Raw genomic sequence first — 26891 nt, forward strand, 5'->3', positions numbered from 1 at the left:
TGCGCTCCGAGGTCCCAACATCGACTCGGACCACTATATTGTTGCAGCCAAAATTCGCACCCGCCTCTGTGCAGCAAAAAACGCACGCCAACAAACACAAGGAAGGTTCGACGTCGAGAAGCTGCAATCAAAACAGACAGCCGAACGATTTTCTACTCGGCTTGCACTCCTGCTCTCTGAGAACACTCGTCAACAACTCGGTATAAGGGAACTGTGGGACGGCATTTCAAACTCCTTACGTACAGCTGCAACCGAAACCATTGGTTTTCGAACAGCTGGTACCTACCTCGCAACGTTACGATCGACCACAACACGTGCGCGATGGGATAGATACCGAGAGTTTAAGAGGGAAGCGAGACGCTTTGGTAGACAGAAAAAGAAAGAGGCCGAAATGCGTGAGTACGAAGAGCTTGATAAGCTGGCCGACAGGGGTAATGCTCGGAAATTCTACGAAAAGATGCGGCGACTTACAGAAGGTTTCAAGACCGTAGCATACTCATGTAGAACCCCCCAGGTGATCTAGCCACCGATGCCCAGAGCATACTTAAATTATGGAGGGAACACTTCTCCAGCCTGCTGAATGGCAGTGAACGCACAACACCAAGAGAAGGCGAACCCGATACCCCAATCGATGACGATGGAGCAGACGTTCCATTGCCCGACCATGAAGAAGTTCGAATAGCAATTGCCCGCCTGAAAAACAACAAATCGGCAGGGGCCGATGGATTGCCAGCTGAGCTATTCAAACACTGCGGCGAAGAACTGATAAGGAGCATGCATCAGCTTCTTTGTAAAATATGGTCGGATGAAAGCATGCCCAACGATTGGAATTTAAGTGCGCTCTGCCCAATCCATAAAGAAAGAGACCCCACAATCTGCGCCAACTACCGTGGGATAAGCCTCCTCAACATCGCGTACAAGGTTCTATCGATCGTATTGTGTGAAAGATTAAAGCCCACCGTCAACAAACTGATTGGACCTTATCAGTGTGGCTTCAGACCTGGTAAATCAACAACCGACCAGATATTCACCATGCGCCAAATCTTGGAAAAGACCCGTGAAAGAAGAATCGACACTCACCACCTATTCGTCGATTTCAAAGCTGCTTTCGACAGCACGAAAAGGAGCTGCCTTTATGCCGCGATGCCTGAATTTGGTATCCCCTCAAAACTAATACGGCTGTGTAAACTGACTTTGAGCAGCACCAGAAGCTTCGTCAGGATCGGGAAGGACCTCTCCGAGCCGTTCGATACCAAACGAGGTTTCAGACAAGGCGACTCCCTATCGTGCGACTTCTTCAATCTGCTGCTGGAGAAAATTATTCGAGCTGCAGAACTTAATCGAGCAGGTACAATCTTTTATAAGAGTATACAGCTGCTGGCGTATGCCGATGATATTGATATCATCGGCCACAACACCCGCGCCGTTCGTTCTGCTTTCTCCAGACTGAACAAGGAAGCAACGCAAATGGGTCTGGCGGTGAACGGGGGCAAGACGAAATATCTCCTGTCATCAAACAAACAGTCGTCGCACTCGCGACTTGGCTCCCACGTCACTGTTGACAGTCATAACTTTGAAGTTGTAGATAATTTCGCCTATTTAGGAACCAGCATTAAAACCACCAGCAATGTCAGCCTTCGGACTGAGTAGGCAATTGAAAAGTAAAGTCCTCTCTCGACGAACAAAAGCCAAACTCTATAAGTCGCTCATAATTCCCGTCCTGCTATATGGTGCAGAGGCTTGGACGATGACAAAAACCGATATGTCGACGTTGCGAGTTTTCGAGAGAAAAGTTCTGCGAAAGATTTATGGTTCTTTGCGCGTTGGCCACGGCGAATATCGCATTCGATGGAACGATAAGCTGTACGAGATATACGACGCCATTGACATAGTTCAGCGAATTAAAAGACAGCGGCTACGCTGGCTAGGTCATGTTGTCCGGATGGATGAAAGCACTCCAGCTCTGAAAGTATTCGACGCAGTACCCGCCGGGGGAAGTAGGGGAAGACCTCCATTTCGTTGGAAGGACCAGGTGGAGAAGGACCTGGCTACGCAATTGGCGCCACGTAGCAAAGAGAAGAAACGACTGGCGCGCTGTTGTTGACTCGGCTATAATCGCGTAAGCGGTGTCTACGCCAGTAAAGAAGAAGAAGAATAAAGCTAATCTTATATATAAAAGTGAATCGCAAAATGTGTTGCGTGTTGTGTATAACTCAACAGCGCCTGCACCAATTTGGTCGGTTCTTTTTTCTAAATGTTCGTTGAGGATGGTTTTTACCGGGATTCCCGGAAAACCCCTAAAAACAGCCCTTTTCTTTTTCCCATACAAACGAATGAATGTTTGTTGGTTGGTAACGCTAAGAGAACAGTTGCATCAATCTTGATGAAATTTTCAGAGATTGTTCCATGTGGATCGGGGGAGGTTAGGAATTAAAAATAAAATATGCTTTTCGTGAGGAAATGTCGGAAAATTTGACAATTCCAAAAAATTACTTTTTTTCTTACAAATTTTTTTTTAATTTTTGTTTGTTTTGCTTTTCAATATTTTCATTTGTTAATTATTTGAATCGTTCAATTTCGGTCGCTTGCTTTTTTATTCCGGCTATTCAAAAGAAAATTTTTTGAAAATTATTTGGTGAAAACTTTATTTATGTTTCAAGTAAAGTCAATTGCAGATTGACATTTTTTTCGAAGCCACGTCAACGTATGCCATACCAAGGCAGGCAAGACAAGAAGTACTCCCAGGATGCGATGACATACGTGCGGAATTATGGATCGCGGTCAATCAGCAAGCGATCGTCACGATATCACAGCAAGACTTTTCAAACAACAGTTACTTACGATGTTTGATAGACTTTATTTTGAAGCAACGTATCTAGATGCTAGATGTACTCTGTTGAGTGGCGAAATAGAGGTATGGCGCACGCATTCTTCTTTGGTTGGTAGATGGTGGTTACAGCAGATCAAATTTATGAAATCATTTCTGCGTGATGCAAAGAAAGATCCAGTATTATACGAAGTGATAAAAAACAATATGGTTCATGGACCTTGCGGACACTACAATCCCTTTTCGGTTTGTATGTCAGACAATAAATGCCGAAACACTATCCAAGTGCTTTTCTTTCGGAAACACAAACTAGAAAAGATGAATATCCACTGTATCGGTGTCGCTCACCAGACGACAATGGCAAAACATTTAGCATTCAATTTACAGGCGCGAATATCGAAGTTAACAACACATCGAAATTGACAACACTTATTCGCCACTGTTGTCTAATTCAAATTCAAAAGTCATGTCAATGTTGCCTATTGCAGTTTGGTGTAATCAATAAAATACGTTTGTATGTACGTCACCAAAGGAAGCAACATGACGGTTATTGGTCATGAACGATACAGTCGATACGTGAACTGCAATAAAGCTTTTTGTAGGATATTTACTTTTACAATTCATGAACGTTTTCCGACTGTTGTGCGTTTTGCAGTTAATTTGGAGAATAGCCAAAGAGTTTATTTCAACCCAGAGAATACAGTACAGCCAGTGGAAACACCGCCAGCAACAAAATTAACATTGACGAGTTTTTTCTCAACTTGCGTCAGTGATCCGTTTTCAAGAACATTGTTCTATTCGGAAATACCTTGATATTATAAGAAAGCAATGCCAACCAGTAGATGGATATCCAGGTTTATGTAATCCGACGATTGCTTCTACCTTCGGTTGCTATTGATTAATGTACGCGGTTCAACTTCATTTGAGCCATTGCGTACTGTGAATGGTACGGTGTGCGCAAGTTTTGTAGAAAAAAGCCAGCGATTACAATTGCTGGAACATGATAATCACTGGAATCAAACGGTGGACGATGACATAGCCACTTAAAATGCAAATGAAGATCGGACACTTTTTGCGATAATCATTTCGACATATCACCCTTCAAATCCGCGTCAATTATGGGATACGAACAAAAATTACATTGCCGAAGACATTTTGTATCGCATTCGATAAGAATTGGAAATGGGTCAATTCTGGTTTTTACTTCCGGTGGTTTGATATCAATTTTATCTGCCGTTTATCAATTCACGAAAGATGAACTCATCACGAATATTCGGACATTGGACAAATTATCGTAACTATGATTCCTTAAGTGCACGCGCAATGTTAGCTGCCAAAAATACCTATATTGTTGACTTAAACTGATTCAGAGTCAAATTCTGGGATATTTGCGCTCACACAAATCGATCCATCGTCTTGACAATGAAGATGTCGCCGCGAATTATCCAGTGGAGTTTCTAAATTCTTTAAAGAGACTGGATATGCCGCCGCATCATTTGCATCTCAAAGTTGGATCTGTCGTTATTATGTTTCGCAATCTGCATGCGTCGAAACTGTGTAATGGGACCCGACTGATTGTGACGCAGCTATCGAATACAAGGAGGCAGAATGCTTGATTCTACGAGTTCCTTTGAGTTCTAACGATTTGCCATTTCCGTTCAAACGTATTCCGTTTCCAGTGAAAATTGCATTTGAGATGACAATCAACAGGACACAATTATAGTCGCATAGTCTGTGGCATAAATTTGGAAATACCATGTTTTTCACACGGCCAGAACAACTTTTTCTGTACACAGGAACAGAAACCAAAAAATGTTTTTTATCAAGCTGCTTTACATTGAAAAAAAAAAAATGAAATGCTAAATTCAACATACTTTTCATTTCAAAACACATAATTTCCCACAGGACAACGGCTGCGGGGCCAGATAGTTATTAATACAAACAGAAAACAAAATGAATTTTTTCAATATCATAGTATAAATTGAGGAATAAGTAAGTTGTGTACAAAAAATTAAAAAGATTCTTCAAGAGTTATTTTTAAAACTATTATTTAGTTACATTAATTATTAGAAATGTTTTAAGTGTTATTGCTTTTAAGCACTCATAACGTTAATATTTCGTAGTGTGTCCACTAATGTTCAAAATTGCTTGGCATTGTCGGCCAAACTTTTCACAAACTTCTGGCGCCTACTTTGCGGAATTGCACTACGCCTCCTCGATCCCAGTCCAAAGTGCTTCAGCATTTCTGAATTCTTTCTTAGCAATCTACATTTCAACATCGAACCATATATTTTCTATGGGATTTTTCTCAGAGCGTAATTACTTTCTGCAGTGAGTCAACTCTTCACATGTTTAGCTGCGTTCTTTTGATCATGGCCAAGCATACAAATTTAATTAATATTCATCGTTTCGAACGCGAATGGTTCCATAGTACATTTGAGAAAGTTGAGGTATGAAAATAGGTCTATTCCTTTATTAAGGCCATTGGTATACGACCGACACTAAAGTCCCCTCACACTATTGGCACCTATCTAAACCACCCCGTGCTTCTAATGAATTTCATCAGTACCAAAAGTTTAATCTGAGCAGCCTCCAAAACATCAACAAGAAACCCTCGACGGTTATTTAAGACTCTTTTCCTATATAGATAGGATTACCGTATCGGTCTCAGTCAAAATCAGTCCCGTTGCATATGTACCAATGATGATGGCGATATTAAATGGTGTGCGTTTCAAAACTCAACCGAGTTAAACTCGCGCAAGAATTTTATACCGAAAAAAACCTGCGCGAGTTGAACTCAGTCGTGTTTGATTGATTGCTGTTTCTTTTAAGTCGTTCGTGAGTTATAGCGTCGCAAACATGAAAAATAAAGAGAAAATATTTTACAGTACTACTACGATGAAGGCAGAAATGCATCTCAAGCCACCAATAAAATTTGTGCAGTTTATGGACCCGATACAGTTTCCATTTCCACCGCACAACGATGGTTTCAACGTTTTCGTTCTGGTGTAGAGGTGGTCGAAGATGCGCCACGCTCCGGAAGGCCTGTCGTCGAAAATTGCGATAAAATCGCTGAATTGGTCGAAAGAGACCGGCATAGTAGTCATCAAACCGTTATAAACCATTTGAAGAAGCTTGGAGTCACTAAGAAGCTCGATGTATGGGTGCCACATGAATTGATTCAATAAAAATACCGCAAGCTTGGATTTCCTGCCAACTAGGTGGTAAAGTTTGCCAAATTTCATATCAAGCTCGCTTATTTTTTTTTTTACATGCTTTTTCCAGCGTAGCTTAGCATCTAAGGAGATACCTAGGTCCTTAGCACTGTACTGGTATGGTATAGGAAGGTTTGAAATTGGACAATATTCCGGCTTTTTCAAGGTAAAGTCGACATGAATTGATTTGGAGTCGTTTAATTTGATGCACCACTTAGATGCTCACTTAGTAATTGCGTTGACTGCTGTCTGAGCTCGTCGACTAGATACTGAAATTGACTCTCCAGCTGCTAATAAAGCGGTATCATCCGCAAATGTCTCTGCAATAAAACTAGATTCAAATGGGAGGTCACTGGTAAAAAGCAAATAAAGCATTGGCCCCAACACGCTTCCCTGAGGAACACCGGCTTCTATATGTTGCAAGTTTAAATATGCATCCTCTTGTTTTAAGGGGTTGGGGGTAGTCAGAGGCACGAAAATATGAGAATTTTCAGTATTTTTTTTTTTGCTATTAAATTACTAAATCATGTTATTTTACAAAAGTAATAATGTGGCAATATTATAAGATGTGTTGACTTGAAGTCACGGAAATTTCAAAAAAAAATTGAAATTTCAAAGTTATAGTAGTTTGTGTTGACCCTGTTCTAAAAAAAAAGGTTTTTGCGGTGACAAGCATAAGTCCTTGGAGATTCTTCTAAAAACAATCGGACCAAAAAAAATAGTTTTATAAAAGGATAGTCCCGGCATCCCAACGCTTCCGCAGCCGCCCTAAAGCCCAAATGTGACCCGCGCTGGCAGCGCTGCATCGACGCAGAAGCATCCTATTTTGAAAATGTTTAAAGAATGGCTCAATAAATTTTTTTAAATCAACTCAGTCCTATTACTTTCCGAACAAACCCTGTATTTTGCAGATAGTTGAAACTTTAAACGCGTTTTTCTCTCTTAAAAGCTCAGATGTGACCCGCGCTGGCAGCGCTGCATCGACGCAGAAGCATCCTATTTTGAAAATGTTTAAAGAATGGCACAATAAATTTTTTTAAATCAACTCAGTCTTATTACTTTCCGAACAAACCCTGTATTTTGCAGATAGTTGAAACTTTAAACGCGTTTTTCTCGAAACGGCATTTTTTAAAATTGCTGACAACAATTTGGCATTAAAAAACTACAATTTTTTACCTAAAAAAAAAACAATTTTTTTCAGAACAACGCCATTTTATGAATTTTTGATATTTTTCAAAAATCGTAGGTTCAACTTCAATAACCTTTTTGAATTTTTGTGTATCAGGTACTCATTCGGCCGGAATCATGTCAGCAGTTTGGGAACTTTTCTATGTGCACCTTCGAAAACAGCATATAACTCCGTTATTTTTAAATATTTTTGTGAATCTTTGAATATACCTAAAAATATACCTTATGTCCAAAGAATTTCGAAACATTCGATCGAGTACTTTCTTTTAAAAAAAAATCCCGAAAATTGCCTCATTGTTCAAGGGTTTCACTGGTATAGCCTCTTAAGTACGCTCCGAACCGGCATTTTAAGTGTTCATCAAAATTTCTTTAAAAAAAAATAATAATGCGTTAATTTAACTTTTCGTGCAATTGCCTGGACATATTCTCTTGGGTTGTCAAAAAGTTGTGCGGTATTTTTAATGAATCACTTCGTGTGGCACCCATACATCGAGCTTCTTAGTGACTTCAAGCTATTACTCACGAACGACTTAAAAGAAACGACAATCAATCAAACACGTGTTAGCCTGTGAAATGAGCTTTCCAAAAAGGTATAGTATGACCCGATGCGATGAATAAAACTAGAACTACGCGCTTTCAGCGCCAACTAGCGAAAATACCGCAAGACTTTTTTGACAACCCAATATTTTTTCCTTTTTTCGGTCAAGTGCAATTGACTAATGTAAAACTAAAGAATTAAATCAAAACAATTATTGAAACTAAATGAATGTACAAAAAAATGAAACGTAGTACGCAGTACGTAGTAAATCAAACATAAAGAACACTAATGAAAATAAAACTCGAAAACAAAAAGTGAAGGACCTATCATGAGTGAAGCATAGTGTGAAAAAATGGACATAACATAACTAGCGGAGGATGGAGTCACGTGCAGAAGTTCACGCAAGTAAGGAAAGTTCTCAGATCGCCATTCACTTGGGAGTGGCCAGAAACGATTCTTTAACATATGGCTCAAGCAACCCACGACTTCCGGTCTTTGACCAAGTATCCTCTGGGTAGCCTAAGAATATCCGTTTGAAGGCGAGCTAAAATGAGAAGGCGAAATATTCCCTACTTAGGGTTGTGCGCTGGGTTTGGGACCCGCCACGTAAAAAAAACACCCCCAATGATAGGAAAAAAAAGCCTCGGATGAGTGACCCCCCTTTTGATGACGACCATGGCGAACGAATTAAGGACTACAATTTGAGGGCATGCACCTGGGATGTCTGATCCCTTAATTGAGAAAGTGCAGCTGCCCAGCTGGTTGATGTCCTCGTTAGAGTGAAGGCTGACATCACCGCCATCCAATAAATGCGATGGATGGGTCAAGGTCAAGACGAGTAGGTCCTTGTTTCATTTACTACAATGGCCATATAAAGGAGCGCTAATTTGGTGTGGAATTCGTGGTGGGAGAGAGACTCCGTCGCCGAGTACTGTCAATCACTTCGGTGGACGAACGTCTAGCCACCATCCGAATCAAAGCAAAGTTATTCCACATATCGCTGATCTGCGACCACACCCCGACGGAAGAGAAGGACGATGTGACCAAAGATGCTTTTTATGAGTGCTTGGAGCGCACTTATGAGAGCTGCCCCAGCCACGATATCAACATCGTGCTTGGCAACTTTAACGCCAGGGTGGGCAAACAATGTATCTTTAGCACTACGGTCGATAAATCCAGCCTCCACAATGAAATATCCCCAAATGGGTTGAGGCTGATCGACTTCGTTGGGGTCCGAAACATCGACTCGGAAAACGCACGCCAAAAAAAACAAGGAAGGTTCGACGCCGAGAAGCTGCCGTCACAACAGATAGCCGAACGATTTTCTGTTTGACTTGCACTCCTGCTCCCAGAGTGCACTCGTCAACAACTCGGTACAAGGGAACTGTGGGACGGCAACCGACACCATTGGTTTTCGGAAAATGCAAAAGAACAGTTGGTACAACGAGGAGTGCCGTGTCGCAGCGGAGACAAAACACACTGCCTACCTCGCAACGTTACGATCGACCACAACACGTGTGGGATGGGATAGATACCGAGAGTTGAAGAAGGAAGCGAAACACATTTGCATACAGAAAAACAAAGAGATGCCGAAATGCGTGAGTATGAAAAGTTTGACAAGCTGGCCGACAGGAGTAATGTTCCAAAATTTTACAAAAAACTGCGGCGGATAACAGATGGTTTCAAGACCGGAGCATACTTTTGTAGAACTCCCAGAAGTGATCTAGTGACTGATGGCAGTGACGAAGGGCAGTGAAAATATAACGCTGGGAGAAGGCGAACCCGATTCTCCAATCAATGGCGATAGAGCAGACGTTCCATTTCCCGACCATGAATAATTTCGAATAGCAATTACCCATCTGAAGAACAACGGCGGCGGGGGCCGATGGATTGCCGGTCGAGGTATTCAAACACGGCGGAGAAGAACTGATAAGGAGCACGCATCAGCTTCTTTGTAAAATATGGTCGAAAGCATGCCGAATGATTGGAATTTAAGTGTGCTCTGCCCAATCCACAAAAAGGAAGACCCCCCTAACTTCAACTATTTCTTCTTCTTTATTGACGAAGACACCGCTTACGAGGTTATAGCCGAGTTTACAACAGCGCGCCAGTCGTTCTTCCTTTCCGCTGTTTGGCACCAATTGGAGATCCAAGTCCTTCTCCAGCTGGTCTTTCAAGCGTAGTGGAGGCCTTCTTCTTCTTCTGCTTTTCCCGGCGGTAACTGCGTCGAATACTTTCAGAGCTAAAATGTTTTCGTAGTCGCTATATTTTAATTATCTGAATTATCACGTGTCAATGTCGTGGAACATCATCGTTCCATCGAAATTGACTTCGAAGTTATGACTATCAACAGTGTCGTGGGGATCAAGCCGCGAGTGCGATGACTGTTGGTTTGATGACAGGAAATATTTCGTTTTGACCTCTTTCACGACAGGCCCCATTTGCTTCGCTTCTTTATCCATTCTGGAGACTCCAGAACTTACGGCGCGGTTGTTGCCAATGACAACAATGGGTCTCATGCATAAAACGTGAGCTTGTTCTCGGACTCGATACAATAATACAATTTGAGGTATTTGCATTTACTCACTGCTCAGTTTTGATCTCATCTTGCTCAGTTCGAATTAAGTTCGATGACCTTGTGCTCATTTTTATATGCTCAAATTTGTTGAGCCTGCCTTATAGTTGACTCGCGTACACTAAAAGGGAATCATGACAGGTTTATATTCTTAATTATTATTATTTTTTATATAATTAATAATAAAATGATGAATACATAGGTTTGATGATAGTAGAATCTGCTGGTTGGATAATTATTTTTTTGCGGAGTCAGAAGAAACACGTGGTGGTGCCCTCAACAACATTGATAATGTATTTAAGATTTTGTTCAGATCCTGGTAAAGTGGTAAATGGTAAAGCCACAGATATTGGGGTCCATCAACTGTGTCGCGAACTATTGTGGAAGTTGCGAAAGTTATATCTTCCAAAGCAAGCGAGTGGATAAAATTCCCGAAAGATGCAGAGGAAATAAAAGATACTCAAATGAAATGCCAAAATTATTGCTTTCCATTTGCAATTGGAGTGATTTATTGTACTCATATAAAAATTAAAAAACCCACAAATCAGAGCGTTAATCTTTTTGTTAATCTTCAAAAATAAACAACATACTTATAGCAAAATGTAAAATAAAATAAAAAAAAATTACAGCTTGATCATCGCTATCAGTGCAACGGCGCTTTCTTTGCTGTTTTGCTACTGATGTTGCTGCTGTTTTTGCTTCCAATGTTGTTGTTGCTGTTGTCTCTTCTAATGTATTAAGAGTACAGTAGTCACTATTGGTTCCAAGAAAGAGATGAACTGTAAAAAATAAACGAAGAGCGATATCAACAACAAAATCGGAATTCGATTACGTTGCACTTACCTGGAACTTTATTTGTTGAGGGATTAGAATTATCACAAAGCAATTGTGATAAATCGGTTTCCCAGTTTGTTCAAATAATTTTTTATTGCCTCTTTTCTTCATATCTATTTTACTTTTTATGCAACATTTCATGTTAGCTATTTTTTTATTATGTTTGTCTCCAAAAGTTCAATGCCATATTCATGAAGTCATCATGTGTGCGTACCAGGACTCCCTGGATTTTCTTACGGGTAGTGTGGCTAAAATTAGCGACGCCTTTGTAGGCCTCAAACTGAAGCTTATACTCTCCAAAGCAGCCTCGTGCTCGCATTTGGCTACCCTCCCTAATTGAGCCAGGCGCGAAACAAGCTGCAAACATGTCTATTCTTGGTGTGGATGAATGGCAGTTGAACCAGAGAATGTAAAGTATAGAGAAGGTGCAAATCGAATTCTGTATGATGGTTCGATTGGACGGCTAACAGAGCTTATAGGATTCGCGAAGGGAATTCACCATTCTCGCTGCTATTTAGCAGAAATGAGCATGTCTCTGGCAGAAATATATGTAAAACGACTAAATTCATGCGAAATGAGCATGTCTCTGGCAGAAATGCGAGCCACATACATATATACATACATACATTCATAATAACAAGTGCCGCACGCATCTTTCGCATCTCCGTTGTCACGTCCAACCAATGGCCGTGCCGAAAAAAATAAACGAATGGCCGCCGATTGTCACCGCTTCCCTTGCCGCTGTAGCAGCTTCGCCAACAAACGAGCGTAAATATGTATGCATATGTATGAGCTTGCATACATATCGACGCTGATTTTTGCGAGCCACGAAAAATATTTTAGAATTGACAAATATTGTAAATCGACAACAGCTATGTTGCCACTTTTGTCACTTCTTTCTGTGAAGAAGCATCAGAAAGATGTTCAATTTATGATTTTTAGCTTTTGCCATCGTCGCGAAAAGACGCTTGTTGGCAAAGGCATGCTCGGGGAGATGTTACGGCGTCTGTTTATATGAATGAAGCGCGGTCGCTTGTGGCATACGCGCCTGCGTTTATGAATGAAATCGTTTTTGTTGTAGAATTTACTACATTTGGGCTTCGCCAATTCGGCTGCCCTATTGACTTGCCATGCTTCTGCTATTTAGACAATTGTTGTTTTTGTAGAACAATGCTTCAATTTTTTGTTGGCGACATATTCACATGTGTACGCATATGTTTGTATGCTTGTGCATTATTTGTTCGGAAGTGTATACAAACATATGTACATGTAAGTGTATACGAATGTATGAACATGCAGATCAATGCGCGCACATGTAATATATTGATAAGTGATAAAATCACGACTTGATTTTCTGAACGCGCACATGCGTATACATACATATGTACATATATCCATATGAGCAGACAATAAGATTAATATGATAGACAATATACTTATGTATGTATGTATTTAAGTATGTATTGTTGTGATAAAAAATGCAATTTCTATTACTAAGAAACATAATACAAAAATGTTTATTAGTATAGTATATTATGTAAAAATCAGATACAATTATTAAATATTCAAGTCCAAATTGACTTTGCATTCATAAAAACTTATACTTATATCATAAATATGTTTACATGTCAATATTGAATTGCCGATGGCAAAACTCAAAACATATGTATGTATGTACATATTTGCAAACATTGCGATTCCTAAGTTGAAAATTGAAGCATGAAAAATCACAAAGTTGGGAGATCATAAGGAGCAGCATGCATATGTTTATGTCTTCATATTCATATTCAATGCATGCATATGTTTACATATGTCTTCATATTCATATTCATGCATACATATATTTATGTCTCTTCATATTCTTGCGTATGTGAGACAGAGAACATCATGTATTTTGTACACATTTTTCGGTGTCAAAATGAAACAAAATATAAACAAGCAAAACGAAATTCTTCATTGGGAGTTTCTTCATATTCTCTGCTTGGGTATACATATGTACTTGCTATGGCAACAAATGCCTTAAATTCATATATTTTTTCTCTTCATATTCTCACTATGTGGGGAACTGTTAAAAATGTTAACATTTCTCATCGTGAATTCTGAGGTGAATTCCCTTCAAAAATCCTACAAAATGTTCGCTGTCGAACCTGCACCTTCTCTATGTTTTACATTCTCTGGTTGAACAAGGAGGAGACCCCAACAAAGTCAGCTAACCAATTCTAGGGGTCAAATGCGGGGATAAATAATATGCGGCTGCCGAAAACGACACAGAAGGGGTCGACGGCGCCAGCCAGTTGCTACAAGATTTTGCAATAAAAAAGCATCAAGATGTCCAAAAGTACCACAGCGATTTTTGACAACCCTTTTATATGAGAAGAGCATCGACACTAACTTAATTGAAGAGCCCTGGGTACAACAGATCATAATTATAGAGCTAAATCGCGAATATCAGAATAAAATCAATAATGTTGAAGAATTAGATGAAGAGATGGAAGAGTTAGAATAAGTTTTAACCACATCATTCAACAAACCCACACCATTAACGGCTCTCAAAAACAGGACATCGCCTCCAAGGTGGAACGTTGACCTGACAAACTTCAGAACTGACTTCATAAGCCTTCAATGAAAGGTATAGACGCAAAGTTTGGCAACCAACATTTTAAACTTTAAAGATATATTGAAGTAATACAAAAAATCAAGCTCAGAACTACTTGCAAATACAACAGACCAATCCGGCCGCAAAGTAGTTAAGTAAGAAAAAGATTATATATGATATAAACAGATTCTTGACTGCGGTCCCGGATGGCGTTATTTTCATAGTGATAGAGAAGCTAAAGCAGCATGTGGTTACCATCCAACTATCCTACATAGTGAAAAGTTGGAAAAGCGTCAAAGTAGTGTTTTACCAAAACCGTGTAGGACACAGGATAACAGGATATCTTAGACCTTTAAGCCTTATCGCTGAAGGTTCTAGAAAGGCTAATTGATACACAGCTAAGAGCAATCCTGGGGAAAACTTAGAGAATGCACAACATGCATAAAGCGTCGATCAACCGAAAATGCCCTACACGAAATTACTACAATAGAGAAATAAGCTTGAATATTGATCCTCTGTCATTGCAGATAGGCATGATCGACGCTGAACCATATACATATATATAATATAGAAATAAACACACTTTTTAACTTCGTCGCCATCCATGATGGGGACGTATTACGCGATCTTTAAGAAGTATAGAAGTAGTTCCACAAGTAATAGCGAAAGTGGCGGAGGTATTTTCATCGCAATTAAGACATCATCACTTAATGCCTACCAGACACTCCTTGACATGCTCCAGCAGCTTACAAGTAGCTTTTTTCGTAATGACCGTGAGAATATTCTCTATCTACCGTTTAAATCGAACATTGGTAGGCTTTTCTTCTGTTTAACCGCGGTTTTGCACAGGTCGTATCCCATACAGTTGAATGCCATACATCCAAATCGGTTTTATGATTGCATTGTATAACAGGACTTTGTTGTCTAGGCTAAGTTTACAATTTTTGTTTAAAAGCCAATTTAAAATTGCTGCTCTTCACTTCATGCAAGTTATTTTACTTCCAATATGTTTTCGCCACTTAAGCCTCGATCCAGGTGAATGCCAAGTTACTTCATTCGCCTGCGGTACTAGAACATTGTTTATTTTAACTGTCCGCCACGTTTCTGGTCTTAGCGAGCACGTAACATGCTTTAATTTTTGCTCACTAATAACTATTTACACGCCAGTTGCCTAGCCATTCTTCGGCAAAAATTAAGTGCTGCTCTAATACCCTTGATGCTCTGATGGGGCATTTGATACGGCTGTGTCAACACCGAATTGGTGCGTTGGTGTTATATTTTTTTCGTGGAGGAAAGGAGTCATCTTTGATAGTAACACTTTCTCAAATATTTTAGAAATATAGGGTAAGAGACTTATTGGTCTCTAGGAAGACAGCTGTGTTAAGTCTTTCCCAGGCTTACCTATCAAGATGATCTGCGACTTTTCCACGAAGTTGGACAGTTTCCGAAACCAAGAATTGCATTAAACAGCAAGGAGAGCACGGCAACGACTCGTTAGCGGAAGTGGGCAAAGTTGGCATCTTAAAGTTGTTCCTTGATCAATTAGGTTTAAATACCTTTTTAAGGTATTTGCAAAGCAATTTGCCTTTTCCTCATCACTACGTGTCCAATTATCATTCAACAGTCTTAGAGGAATGTTGGAATCTACTGGTGGCTTGAAAGGTTTTTGGCCTTTCCAAAGAGAGTTTTCCTTGCTAGATTTTCGTTATATAATTTTCAGTGTTGTGTTACGCTTTTTTTAACTTCCGTACAGCAGATTTCAGTTGAAGCAGAGTTGAAGTGGAGCGACTTAACTGCTTAAAATTTCATTAACCCTTGCGGGACGGAGTTTTATTTGAAAAATGGGAATAGCCACAAAACTAAACTTTATGCTTATATCTATATATTGGGCTAAAAAATTATGTTCTGCATACTCAAAATTCCCAAAATCGTCCTTTTATCCTGGGACATATAATCCCAATAAGCATTTTCTGTGGGATATAAATCCCAATCATTTTTTTATCCGGCTTTAAAACTTCATAAAAGGAATAGATAAATGTTGTATTTATAAAATATAAAAATAATAATTTTACAAAACCAATAACGTGCATAGTAAAGAAAATACAGAAGTTCGAAATTTGCTGGGATGTATTATCCCAGTAGTCCCGAAAGGGTTAAAGAGTGTTTGTAACATTTGGTTACGACGTGCTTGAATGCCCTGTGACATCTTTGATTTCAAACCTTTATATACAAGACAAAACCTACCAATGTGATTTCCTTCACACTTGCCAAATTTTTTATTTAAATTGTCTTTCCTAAGGTGGTGTGGAGCGACTTAACTGCTTAAAATTTCATTAACCCTTGCGGGACGGAGTTTTATTTGAAAAATGGGAATAGCCACAAAACTAAACTTTATGCTTATATCTATATATTGGGCTAAAAAATTATGTTCTGCATACTCAAAATTCCCAAAATCGTCCTTTTATCCTGGGACATATAATCCCAATAAGCATTTTCTGTGGGATATAAAATCCCAATCATTTTTTTATCCGGCTTTAAAACTTCATAAAAGGAATAGATAAATGTTGTATTTATAAAATATAAAAATAATAATTTTACAAAACCAATAACGTGCATAGTAAAGAAAATACAGAAGTTCGAAATTTGCTGGGATGTATTATCCCAGTAGTCCCGAAAGGGTTAAAGAGTGTTTGTAACATTTGGTTACGACGTGCTTGAATGCCCTGTGACATCTTTGATTTCAAACCTTTATATACAAGACAAAACCTACCAATGTGATTTCCTTCACACTTGCCAAATTTTTTATTTAAATTGTCTTTCCTAAGGGTGCATCTAGAAGTGGGATGTAAATCACCACATACCACACAAACACTGCGTAGAGTTCAATATGATTTGGTATGCCCATATTCTTAACAGTTAATACATTGTATTGCACCGTTTCTTTTATGTAGTTCTTTAACAGTGCAGCAAATATATATATTATATATTTTATATAGGATGTGTTTCATTTTTTTTAAGTAGATAAGAATTCGGCAATAATTCAATTTTAAACAATGACTGTTTACTTTGTTTCTATTAAATATGTATATTTACAACAGTTTTAATACCAAAACTGCATTCTCCCAATGCTTCTTTGACTTCACTAGACCCTTAGAACTCTTCAGTTGATAAGAATAATAGTTATTGTTTTTATTCGACAGAAATTTAAGAATTTCCATAATTTTTTTTTTTATGTTTCATCTATATTGACATTTTTCAAATTATTAGTACCTACAATTTCAATTAATTTAGCAACAAGAGCATTAGATCTCCGCTTCCGCAAGTAGATTTGAGGGGGTTTGGCATTCACGACTGTGGTGGTACCCTTTGCACCGTCGTTAGGCTCTTAGCTCCGTAAGGCAAATCTGGTGTCATTAAGAATTTTTGGCTTTTTACTATTTGGCGTGCCTGGTTGGTTTTTTTTGGTATTGATCGCAGATTTTGTAGGACTCGATTTCTTTTTTACATTAATGTAGTTATCAATACCAGTCTAAGTAGATGTTTCTTTTTTGCTTGGTACATTCTCACCTTGCATTTTGCCTTCCGTCGCTGTTCGAGTGCTTGCTGGTACCTGCAGACTGGTTGCTGTCAGCGCATTTGTTGTTGCCCGATTGGTGTTTACTGCTGCTTCTGCTGACTGCGATTGCTAAACTTCCATTTCAACTGATTGCTGCGATGACTCATTTTCCAGGCGTTGTTTTTGTTGGCTCTAGGGAATGCTGACGGCTTTGCTGGTGAGGCTGCAAATCACTCATTACTGTGCTTTTGTTTTGTTTTGTACACTATTTATTAATCTCCCTTCCCCCTTTTTGTCTTTTGAATTTCGCGGCTATCGCTACAGAGCTCGTATCTGGCAATACTATTCATTTTTGAAAGGTCTACAGTAATAAACGTGTAAACATGGAGTTCACTAATGCCGAAACACCCACTATTTTAAAGTTTTGCAGTAGGTAATCTTTTTTTTTGCATTTTCTGTTCCGTTATACCCTTAGAATAAATGCAGAAACCCACTTTACCATTGGAAGGTTTCAAAAAAGGCCCAAAAATAATAATACCACCGCTCGACGTTCGGAGCTCTCGGAGTGAACACCTCAAACTTTAAACGCATTTTTCTCAAAACACACTTTTTTAAACTGGCGGACATGATTCCGGTCGAAGAACTCAACCGATTTGCTTAATTTTTTTTAATGTTGGGGTTTTTATGATTCTAGTAGGCACGATAACCATTCACGTACTATTAGAGAAAAAATTGGGTTTTTGAGTTTCCGATGATCCAAACATTTATCCGACAGATGTCATCAAAAAATACCAAAAAAAAATGTGTTTATACATTCCACGATATATTGTAGAATAAAAATTTCTATGAAAAAAATGTCAAAAAAACAGGCCAGATTACCCTACTGAACCCTTAAAAATATTCACATGCACAATACTTTTGTGATTCCCTGTATATTCAGTTCCTCTCTTCAAAATTGTACATAAAGTAAGCAGATACAGTGTACGAGGTATCGCACTGAGATGGACTCACTCTTACTAATTGGAAGGCAGTTTCAAATTAAAGTTGACAGACATCTTTCTACCAAGTACTATGCGACCTTAGGAGTGAACCAAGGATCACACCTGGGTCCAACTCTCTTCTCATCATAGCATATTGATAAGATCACTCTCCAGGCTATGAAAGTTTTAGGTTTTATAATCAGAACTAGTAAGAATTAAACAACGAAGCGAAGAAGTAAAAGATCTGGACATCATCATAGACAACAAGCAGACTTTGAACAAGCATATTGATAAGATCACTCTCCAGGCTATCAAAGTTTAAGGTTTTATAATCAGAACTAACAAGAATTTCACGAATCCCAATTCATTACCAGGCCCTATTACATGTCTGGTACTTCCAGTTTTAGAATACGGCAAAACATAAATTAAAACTGTAAGAACTTAGGCTACCGTTATGACCTTTCTGGAGGACTGTAATAAGCAATAAATGACATCCACGATCATTTTCATGTCAGCAACCTGCAGGAACGCCTACCCCTCATAATTCTATTTTATATACATATTTTTATTTTAGTTGTATAATGCCGATTGACGTCTGTATATTTAAGTAAATAAACAGAATTATTATAATAATGTATGAACGGCTGAACCGATTTGGCTGAAAGTTGGTGGGGAGGTAGCTTAGAACCAGGGTAAGGACATACATAGGATAAGCGACAAATTTACATTTTTTTTGCTGTTGGTGGGATCAGAGTCCCATATTTTTGAACACTGATTCTTATGTAAAATTTAACGAGGAATCGAATGGAAAAGTCAATTTTGAAAAAAAGTTGGTGGAAAAGCACAAAAAACCGGATTTTTTGGAAAATAATGTTTTTTTTTGGATTTTGAGCGTCAACTTTGAATTTTTTTTTGCTGTTCATGGGATCAGAGTCCCATATTTTTGAACACTGATTCTTATGTAAAATTTAACGAGGAATCGAAAAATAATGTCAATTTTGAAAAAAAAGTGGGGGAAGAGCACAAAAAGCGGGATTTTTGGAAAAAACATGGTTTTTTGGATTTTGAATTTTTTTTTGGATTTTGAAAATATTTTTATCAGAAAGCTGAGACTTTTTACATAAAAATGGATAACTTCAAAATTTTTTTCACTCAATTTTGAGGTCGTCAAAAAATAAAAGAAAAAGTCATTTTTTTGTTTGATCTCAATTTGAAGTGCGCGCCAAAAAACAATGAAGCAAGTTTGGCCACTAAAAAGTTTACAGATATTCTTATTTTAGTCTATATTATGATATTCTAAAGTTTCGTCAAAATCGGAGAACCACGGGTACAAAACCATGTCGCCAATTGATGGAATGACCCATATATAAAAGAAAGTTGTTGTTAGTTACACCATTTATAACTCAAGAACGGCTGGACCGATTTGGCTGAAAATTGGTGGAATGTAGCTGAGAACCAGGGTAAGGACCAGAAATCTGCAATTTTTAACAATAAAATTAGTGCACTTATGTCATGAGCCATAAAAATTGGTGCAAATGAGTACTCATAATAATATAAAAAATTACTAAGAATCATTCACACCAAAAAAAACCTCAAAGTATTTCTACACATATGAGTGACAACAATTTATGACTCTCTCAATACTAGACAAATAATTTGACTTTACTCACTTTTTTGAATGAAAGAATAAAAATAATTTGAGTAATTTAAAGAATAAAAGTGAAAATTTCGTATCGTGCGCTGAGAAACTGTTTCGTTATTGTCTGTTTTTGTAAGTGTTTTAGTATTATTGGTTTTTATAAAGATAAATATACTGATATTTATATATTATAATTTATTTCAAGTTGATCTTACACAATGGAGTCTACCAAAGACTTAGTGGGGAAAATTGATACGGGTATTTATAAGCTCAGCAAAAAACGGAAGGGCAGAAGTGCTAATTGGGATATGTTTGCAGAAATAGTTTAAAGATGGAACTGACATTCAGGCAATTTCTGCATTAAAATTAAAGATTTTGGAAGGTATAGAAAGGAACTTGGATTTCAAATTTGATTGTATGGCACAAAGTGGCTTATTATTTTTATCTTCCAGCGTTGCGTCTCCAAGCCAGCCAATTAAACGAAATTGAAATGTTTTGCACTGCTGAAATAATAGAAATGAAATGGGTTATCGGATTCTTCTACACCGGAAGATATAGCATCATCTTTAATGAGGTTATCAGCAGGAAATCTTCTTGCCAAATCTGTTGACATGTACGAATACTTCTTTATCAGTTTCAACTTCTGTGTCAGATGAACTACGTCGCTATTCTAAGGAAAATGTGGAGTTTTTCGAAATTTTTGATGTCATGCAGTGGTAGAAAAATAATAGCAAACAATTCTAAGTTAGCACTTAAAGTTTTTGTCATTCCTGCTAGCAGTACAGCATCAGAGCAAGTGTTTTCGCTTGCCGGTAATATTATTACTGAAAAGCGCAACAGAACAGCGCTAAAGACAGTAGACAGCATTATTTTCCTAAATTCAGTTTACAACAAAAAATTATAAATTTTTCTAACAAAACTTATTTGATTTTATATGTACCTTTGATTTTTAGTCCTTTTTTTTCAAGTGCATTAATTTTAAAATAAAGATTTATGAATTTTGTTAACATAGGTTAGTTTTAAAACATGGATGATCTCATTTTGTTATTTTCAAATAAAAACTATTATTAAAAAAATAAAATCGAGCTATTGGTTTCTTAGTAGTATCTTTTAAAGTCATACGAAAAATCTTCATTGTTGCGTATAAAACTGTATGAAAACATTATAAATAAGTAGTGAAATAAATTTCCAGCATAGAAATTACAAAAGAAAATAATAAAGCAGCAAACGCAATAAAGCTAAACTGAAAATACTCAAGTCACTTAAGTCATTCAAAAATACTATTGGTGTTTCTTGGTGCTATGAATCATTTCAATTTGATGTGATTGAATTATTGAGTCATGAGAGAATGAGTACAATACCGGGTCGTATGAAAAGAAACATACTCATTATTCATACTCTCGCTATGTGTACTTTGCTTAAATGTGTTTTTGTGGATATTTGTGTATGTTGAATTTTTATTTATATTCACAAAAATTTTTTTTTGTGATATTCAACCAATAACTTAAAAAAGGGAATAATTACAGATCTCTAGTAAGGACATAGGATACTTCTTATCTCTTTATGTCAAAATTTAATACAACTCATAAATATAAAAATTATATTTCAAATCATAAGCATTTGTTCCAAATTCATGTTTTTAGGAATAATTTGAATATTTCCTTTCTTCAAAAAAATAAAAAATAAATACAATAAAATCAATCTCATATCTATATATTGCATATAAAAGAAAGTGGCTGTTAGTTACACCATTTATAACTCAAGAACGGCTGAAGCGATTTGGCTAAAAAATAATAATTTCAAAATTCATTTTGAATATACTCGTATGCGTACAAGTTTAAACAGATTTTTTCTCAAAAATAATACAATTGCTAAGTATTTGGAATAGTACAAAAGAAGTGCAACCAAATATGCAGTGAAATAGATTGTAACTGGCTCGGTAATCAGTCATTGAGTATGTATTGTACCACATGCATCCCAAAAGACTGATGTTATAACCTTTGTAGCCGATCTTTTCTTCTTTCCACGCCTGAGAACCGGTTTATCATGTGCAGTCCACTAGAATGACTCTCGATTGGACTTCAGTGGGAAATGATGAAGCCATGTTTCTATTGTCACTCACCGACGCAAAAATTCGGTTTACTAAAGAGCACTCAAACACTTCTCAGAATCAGTTATTCGTTGTTTTTGTTGGATTATGAACTTGCGAGGCACCCACTTTGCACAGAGCTTTCGCCTCTTTAAGCTTAGCAAAATATTTTCATCGGTGGATTTCCCTGAGCCTTCCTCCAAAAAGCAATGATTTATTAACACGCGGAATGCTCTATGATCCATTTTTTTGTAAACCAACACAAGTTGCTTCACAGAAATGCTATATCTCATTAACTAATAATTATAATCCAACTAATAGAAATCATATAGATGGTAGAAGTAGTATTATCTAAAGGGTGATTTTTTAAGAGCTTGATAACTTTTTTTTAAAAAAAAACGCATAAAATTTGCAAAATCTCATCGGTTCTTTATTTGAAACGTTAGATTGGTTCATGACATTTACTTTTTGAAGATAATTTCATTTAAATGTTGACCGCGGCTGCGTCTTAGGTGGTCCATTCGGAAAGTCCAATTTTGGGCAACTTTTTCGAGCATTTCGGCCGGAATAGCCCGAATTTCTTCGGAAATGTTGTCTTCCAAAGCTGGAATAGTTGCTGGCTTATTTCTGTAGACTTTAGACTTGACGTAGCCCCACAAAAAATAGTCTAAAGGCGTTAAATCGCATGATCTTGGTGGCCAACTTACGGGTCCATTTCTTGAGATGAATTGTTGTCCGAAGTTTTCCCTCAAAATGGCCATAGAATCGCGAGCTGTGTGGCATGTAGCGCCATCTTGTTGAAACCACATGTCAACCAAGTTCAGTTCTTCCATTTTTGGCAACAAAAAGTTTGTTAGCATCGAACGATAGCGATCGCCATTCACCGTAACGTTGCGTCCAACAGCATCTTTGAAAAAATACGGTCCAATGATTCCACCAGCGTACAAACCACACCAAACAGTGCATTTTTCGGGATGCATGGGCAGTTCTTGAACGGCTTCTGGTTGCTCTTCACCCCAAATGCGGCAATTTTGCTTATTTACGTAGCCATTCAACCAGAAATGAGCCTCATCGCTGAACAAAATTTGTCGATAAAAACGAAACGAAACACATTTCGAACCGAACACTGATTTTGGTAATAAAATTCAATGATTTGCAAGCGTTGCTCGTTAGTAAGTCTATTCATGATGAAATGTCAAAGCATACTGAGCATCTTTCTCTTTGACACCATGTCTGAAATCCCACGTGATCTGTCAAATACTAATGCATGAAAATCCTAACCTCAAAAAAATCACCCGTTATGTTTCAGCCACAGTGAAGTATTTGTTCAAAATTCATGTTTGTAAGAATCATTTGAATTTTAAACAGATTCTTCCTCAAAAATAATTCAATTGCTAAGTACTTCGAATAGTAGAAAGGAAACAGAATTATTATAATAATCTACGTAAGTAGAGTCTTTCCTCAAAAAGAAGTCCGTTCCCTGCTTTTATGGGTGATGGCGTTGAATGGAATACTAATAGACATATTCGCAGACTAACATAGTGGTGGTTGTATCAGGGATGTTTTCTTCCACAATTATTGATTACGGAAATAGGTTATACCTATGGGACCGGACTAGGTGCTACCCTAGTAAAACGTAACTGTGAAAAGGGTCAGGGTCGCTCAATGGTGAAACAATTCCTCTATCCCCCATGCAAGATACACAGGGGGTAAAGCTATACGAATCCGAGGCGAAGCCAATACGATGCCCGCTAGGAACAACAAAATAAGAGTTTTATAAGTATTTTGAAGAAATTACGCACTAGCGCAAAACCAAGCTACAAGATGAAAAAGCAGATATGACCCAAAAATAACCGTAATATAACCAAGCACCTATTATCTATGTCCGCAAATAGCATATATAAACTTACAACTACTATAACGGGACACTGGCCTTTTGGAGAGTATGTGCTTAAACTGTGCGTGCCCTATAACAATATATGCCGCAGCTGCAAGTAAGAAAGGAATACGGAAACGGTTTTCAACTTTCAATGTGTATATCCAGCACTATCATGAAACCCGACAAAATATACTTGAAAACCATCAAGCACGAAACCTTGAATGGTTTTTCAAAAAAGCATAACGGATACACAGTCACAACTTTTTTGGTGGTCTTTCACTTTCTTCATTTCTCCCATACAAATCATTATGTCTGAACCGTTGAAACCATCTTTTGTATATTGCTTCTGGTAGAGCATGATCACCGTATGCCTCGGCATGCATTCGATGTGACTTTGCAGCACGATTTCTTTCAATGGAAACAAAAAATTAATGCCTTCTGCATATCATCACTTTTCGGTGAAATACATTTTCAATAAATGACTTTTTATGACTGTAGGGTTATTGAATTTGTCTGATAGATGTCATCCCAACCAAACAAAAAAAAATTTGGGTTGTTCGCAACAAATGTTCCCTAGCAACACATTTGTATCTTACCGCTCACTTCATACCGGTACACCTATGTACATATGTATAACACAACTATGTATAGTATGTGTTACATACTATGTAATTCAATTAGAAGAGTATTCTATAAATAAATGAGCTCTGGGTAACCAGAGCGGAGTACTTCTTAAATCTCAACGCGTTTTGTAAAAAACTTCAAAGAATTGCTAACGAAAAAGGTATGCTTCTCCAATTATTATAATGAATAAACTACCAAACTTTCAGACATGGAAGAAAAGCACAAGTAAATTGTTACTACCCAATTGATCAGCTTTCTAATAGTGTAAAGATCAGAAATATACATTTTGTAGTTAAATTACCTGAGGTTCTTGTTTCCATTCGTTATCTGTCGTATCCTCCGAATCATCAAACTGACTTTTCCACTGAGATGCCAAAGTGAGAGCTCCGCCACCTTTAGTTACTTGCTGCAACGCCGACACGTTTTCGTCATCTATCAAAGCGTACTGAGTCATGGAATGATCTCCAGCTACGCCGGGTCCATTACTACTGCGTGCCAATCCAATATTGCCGAAACGGTGTACCGCTCCACTAGAATTAAACGCTGGCCGCAAACTGGAAGCTGTTGATGAACGATATTTTGTGGCTGGCCCAATATAAATATGTTGTTGTATTCCTCCGGTCGGTCCTATTTGAGAAGTTCGTTGACTGCTAATGTTATTTTGAAGGACAACTGCTTTTGAAGGACCCAAAGCGACATCAAAAGAAAATGGGGTTGCATCATGAGCGTGAGAAGACGCACTTTCATTTAATATGAAACATCCGCTGCTCACTGCTGGATCATACACACTCGATGTTCCTAGAAAGTATTATTATTATTAATATCAAAAAAAAAAAATGAATAACCAACAAAGTTTTCTAAAAACAAGGAAAAAACGTTAATTTCGGTTGCACCGAAATTATAACACCGGTATGCCCGAAGCCACGTCAAGTGGGCCATGAAAATTTCGCAAAATCACAGATTTTGAAAATTAGCAGTTCATTAGGGAAGGGAACAGACCCATACCCCGCGATGTAAATATTTCGTCAAAATTCTTTTTCTTTGTTAAAGTTATTGAATGTTGAAATTTAGAGCACAATAAAATTAAAAACTTATTTTCTCATAAACTACTGGAGATAATTTGGTGAAGTCAAAGAAAAATGTTCGTGCTACTTTATAAATATTTTTTCACGATCCATTTGTTTAAATAATAATATTTAACATAATTTTTTGTTAAACAATTTAAATTTTTCATGTGTTATTCACGCTAAAAAAAACTGAAAAGTATGCGACAACGCAAAAATATTTACCTTTAATAATCTGCAAAAAAATTTTTGTTCATTCATACCATTCCAAAGAATATAAATATTTTTTCACGATCCATTTGTTTAAATAATAATATTTAATATAATTTTTTGTTAAACAATTGAAATTTTTCATGTGTTCTTCACGCTAAAAAAAACTGAAAAGTATGCGACAACGCGAAAAATATTTACCTTTAATAATCTGAAAAAAAATTTTTGTTCATTCATACCATTCCAAAGAAGTTGAGTTTTTTGTTTTCACCTACCGCTCTTAAAACGTATGGCATACATTAAGGCATAATGGTATGAATAGATGTCGAAAGGTGAGATTTTAAGCCTCATTTAACCAAGAAATAAAATTCGGGGAAGTTGAAAAAAAATTCCAGCTGTATAAAAAAGGGAAGAATACCACGAAAGCCACCAACGAGACGATGATGTATCAGTTCATGTAGCACAACAATGGTTCGCTCGCTTCCGTCCTGGAAATTTTGATGTGAAAGATTTACACTGTTGTAATAATGTCTCTATCGGAAGAATGGCAAAAAAGTGGTCGACCAAAGTGGTACATATTTGTATATTTATTTATTATTATAAATATAAAAAAAAAATAAGTTGAAGTTTGATTAGAAATACGAAAATACTTTTTCGACTACCCAATATTTTGAATATCATAACTGTACAACTTCAAAAATTGGGAAAGAAAATGCTTAAAATACGTGTTGCAAAACTATACTTTGGTGCTTTCTGCAGAATTTCATGAAATTTTTTTAGCTTGAGTGACTTTAGATTAAAAGTCTTAAATAATAATGTATTTAAACTACATACAAAAAAGCGTTAAGTTAAGTAATCATTTTTTATTAATTTACAGTCAAATTGTTCCCACTCGATACGTATGTTGCCTGTTATTAACATTTTTTCCGATAGGTCGCCACCTACCTACGTTTTTCATTGTATTTTAATCAACAAAATTCAAAATGGATCTTTGCACGTCGTTCGAACGCTCGGCCGCTCTCAAACATGGATATAAAGAGATATTTTTTTATCAAAGAAGTAATTTATGCTAGTAAA

The 26891-nt window shown here is 37.3% G+C and overlaps 2 protein-coding genes across 16 annotated transcripts in view; both read right to left on the minus strand.

Annotated features, from left to right (window-relative positions):
* The window catches only part of LOC105222874 (tau-tubulin kinase homolog Asator), a 763131-nt gene that overhangs the window by 367374 nt on the left and 368866 nt on the right, over positions 1-26891 (minus strand). For all 15 annotated transcript variants that reach the window (XR_007423119.1, XM_049459556.1, XM_049459549.1 and 12 more), the window contains one exon: positions 24842-25338. Coding sequence is in view for 14 of the 15 variants with exons in the window: in XM_049459556.1 (XP_049315513.1) it covers positions 24842-25338 (497 nt within the window). In the remaining variant the exon portion in view is untranslated. The remainder of the gene's footprint in view (positions 1-24841; positions 25339-26891) is intronic.
* The window catches only part of LOC125779131 (craniofacial development protein 2-like), a 409833-nt gene that overhangs the window by 276079 nt on the left and 106863 nt on the right, over positions 1-26891 (minus strand). The gene's annotated exons all lie outside the window — the stretch shown is intronic.

The sequence above is a fragment of the Bactrocera dorsalis genome, chromosome 6, assembly GCF_023373825.1.
Source record: "Bactrocera dorsalis isolate Fly_Bdor chromosome 6, ASM2337382v1, whole genome shotgun sequence".
Lineage (NCBI taxonomy): Eukaryota > Metazoa > Arthropoda > Insecta > Diptera > Tephritidae > Bactrocera > Bactrocera dorsalis.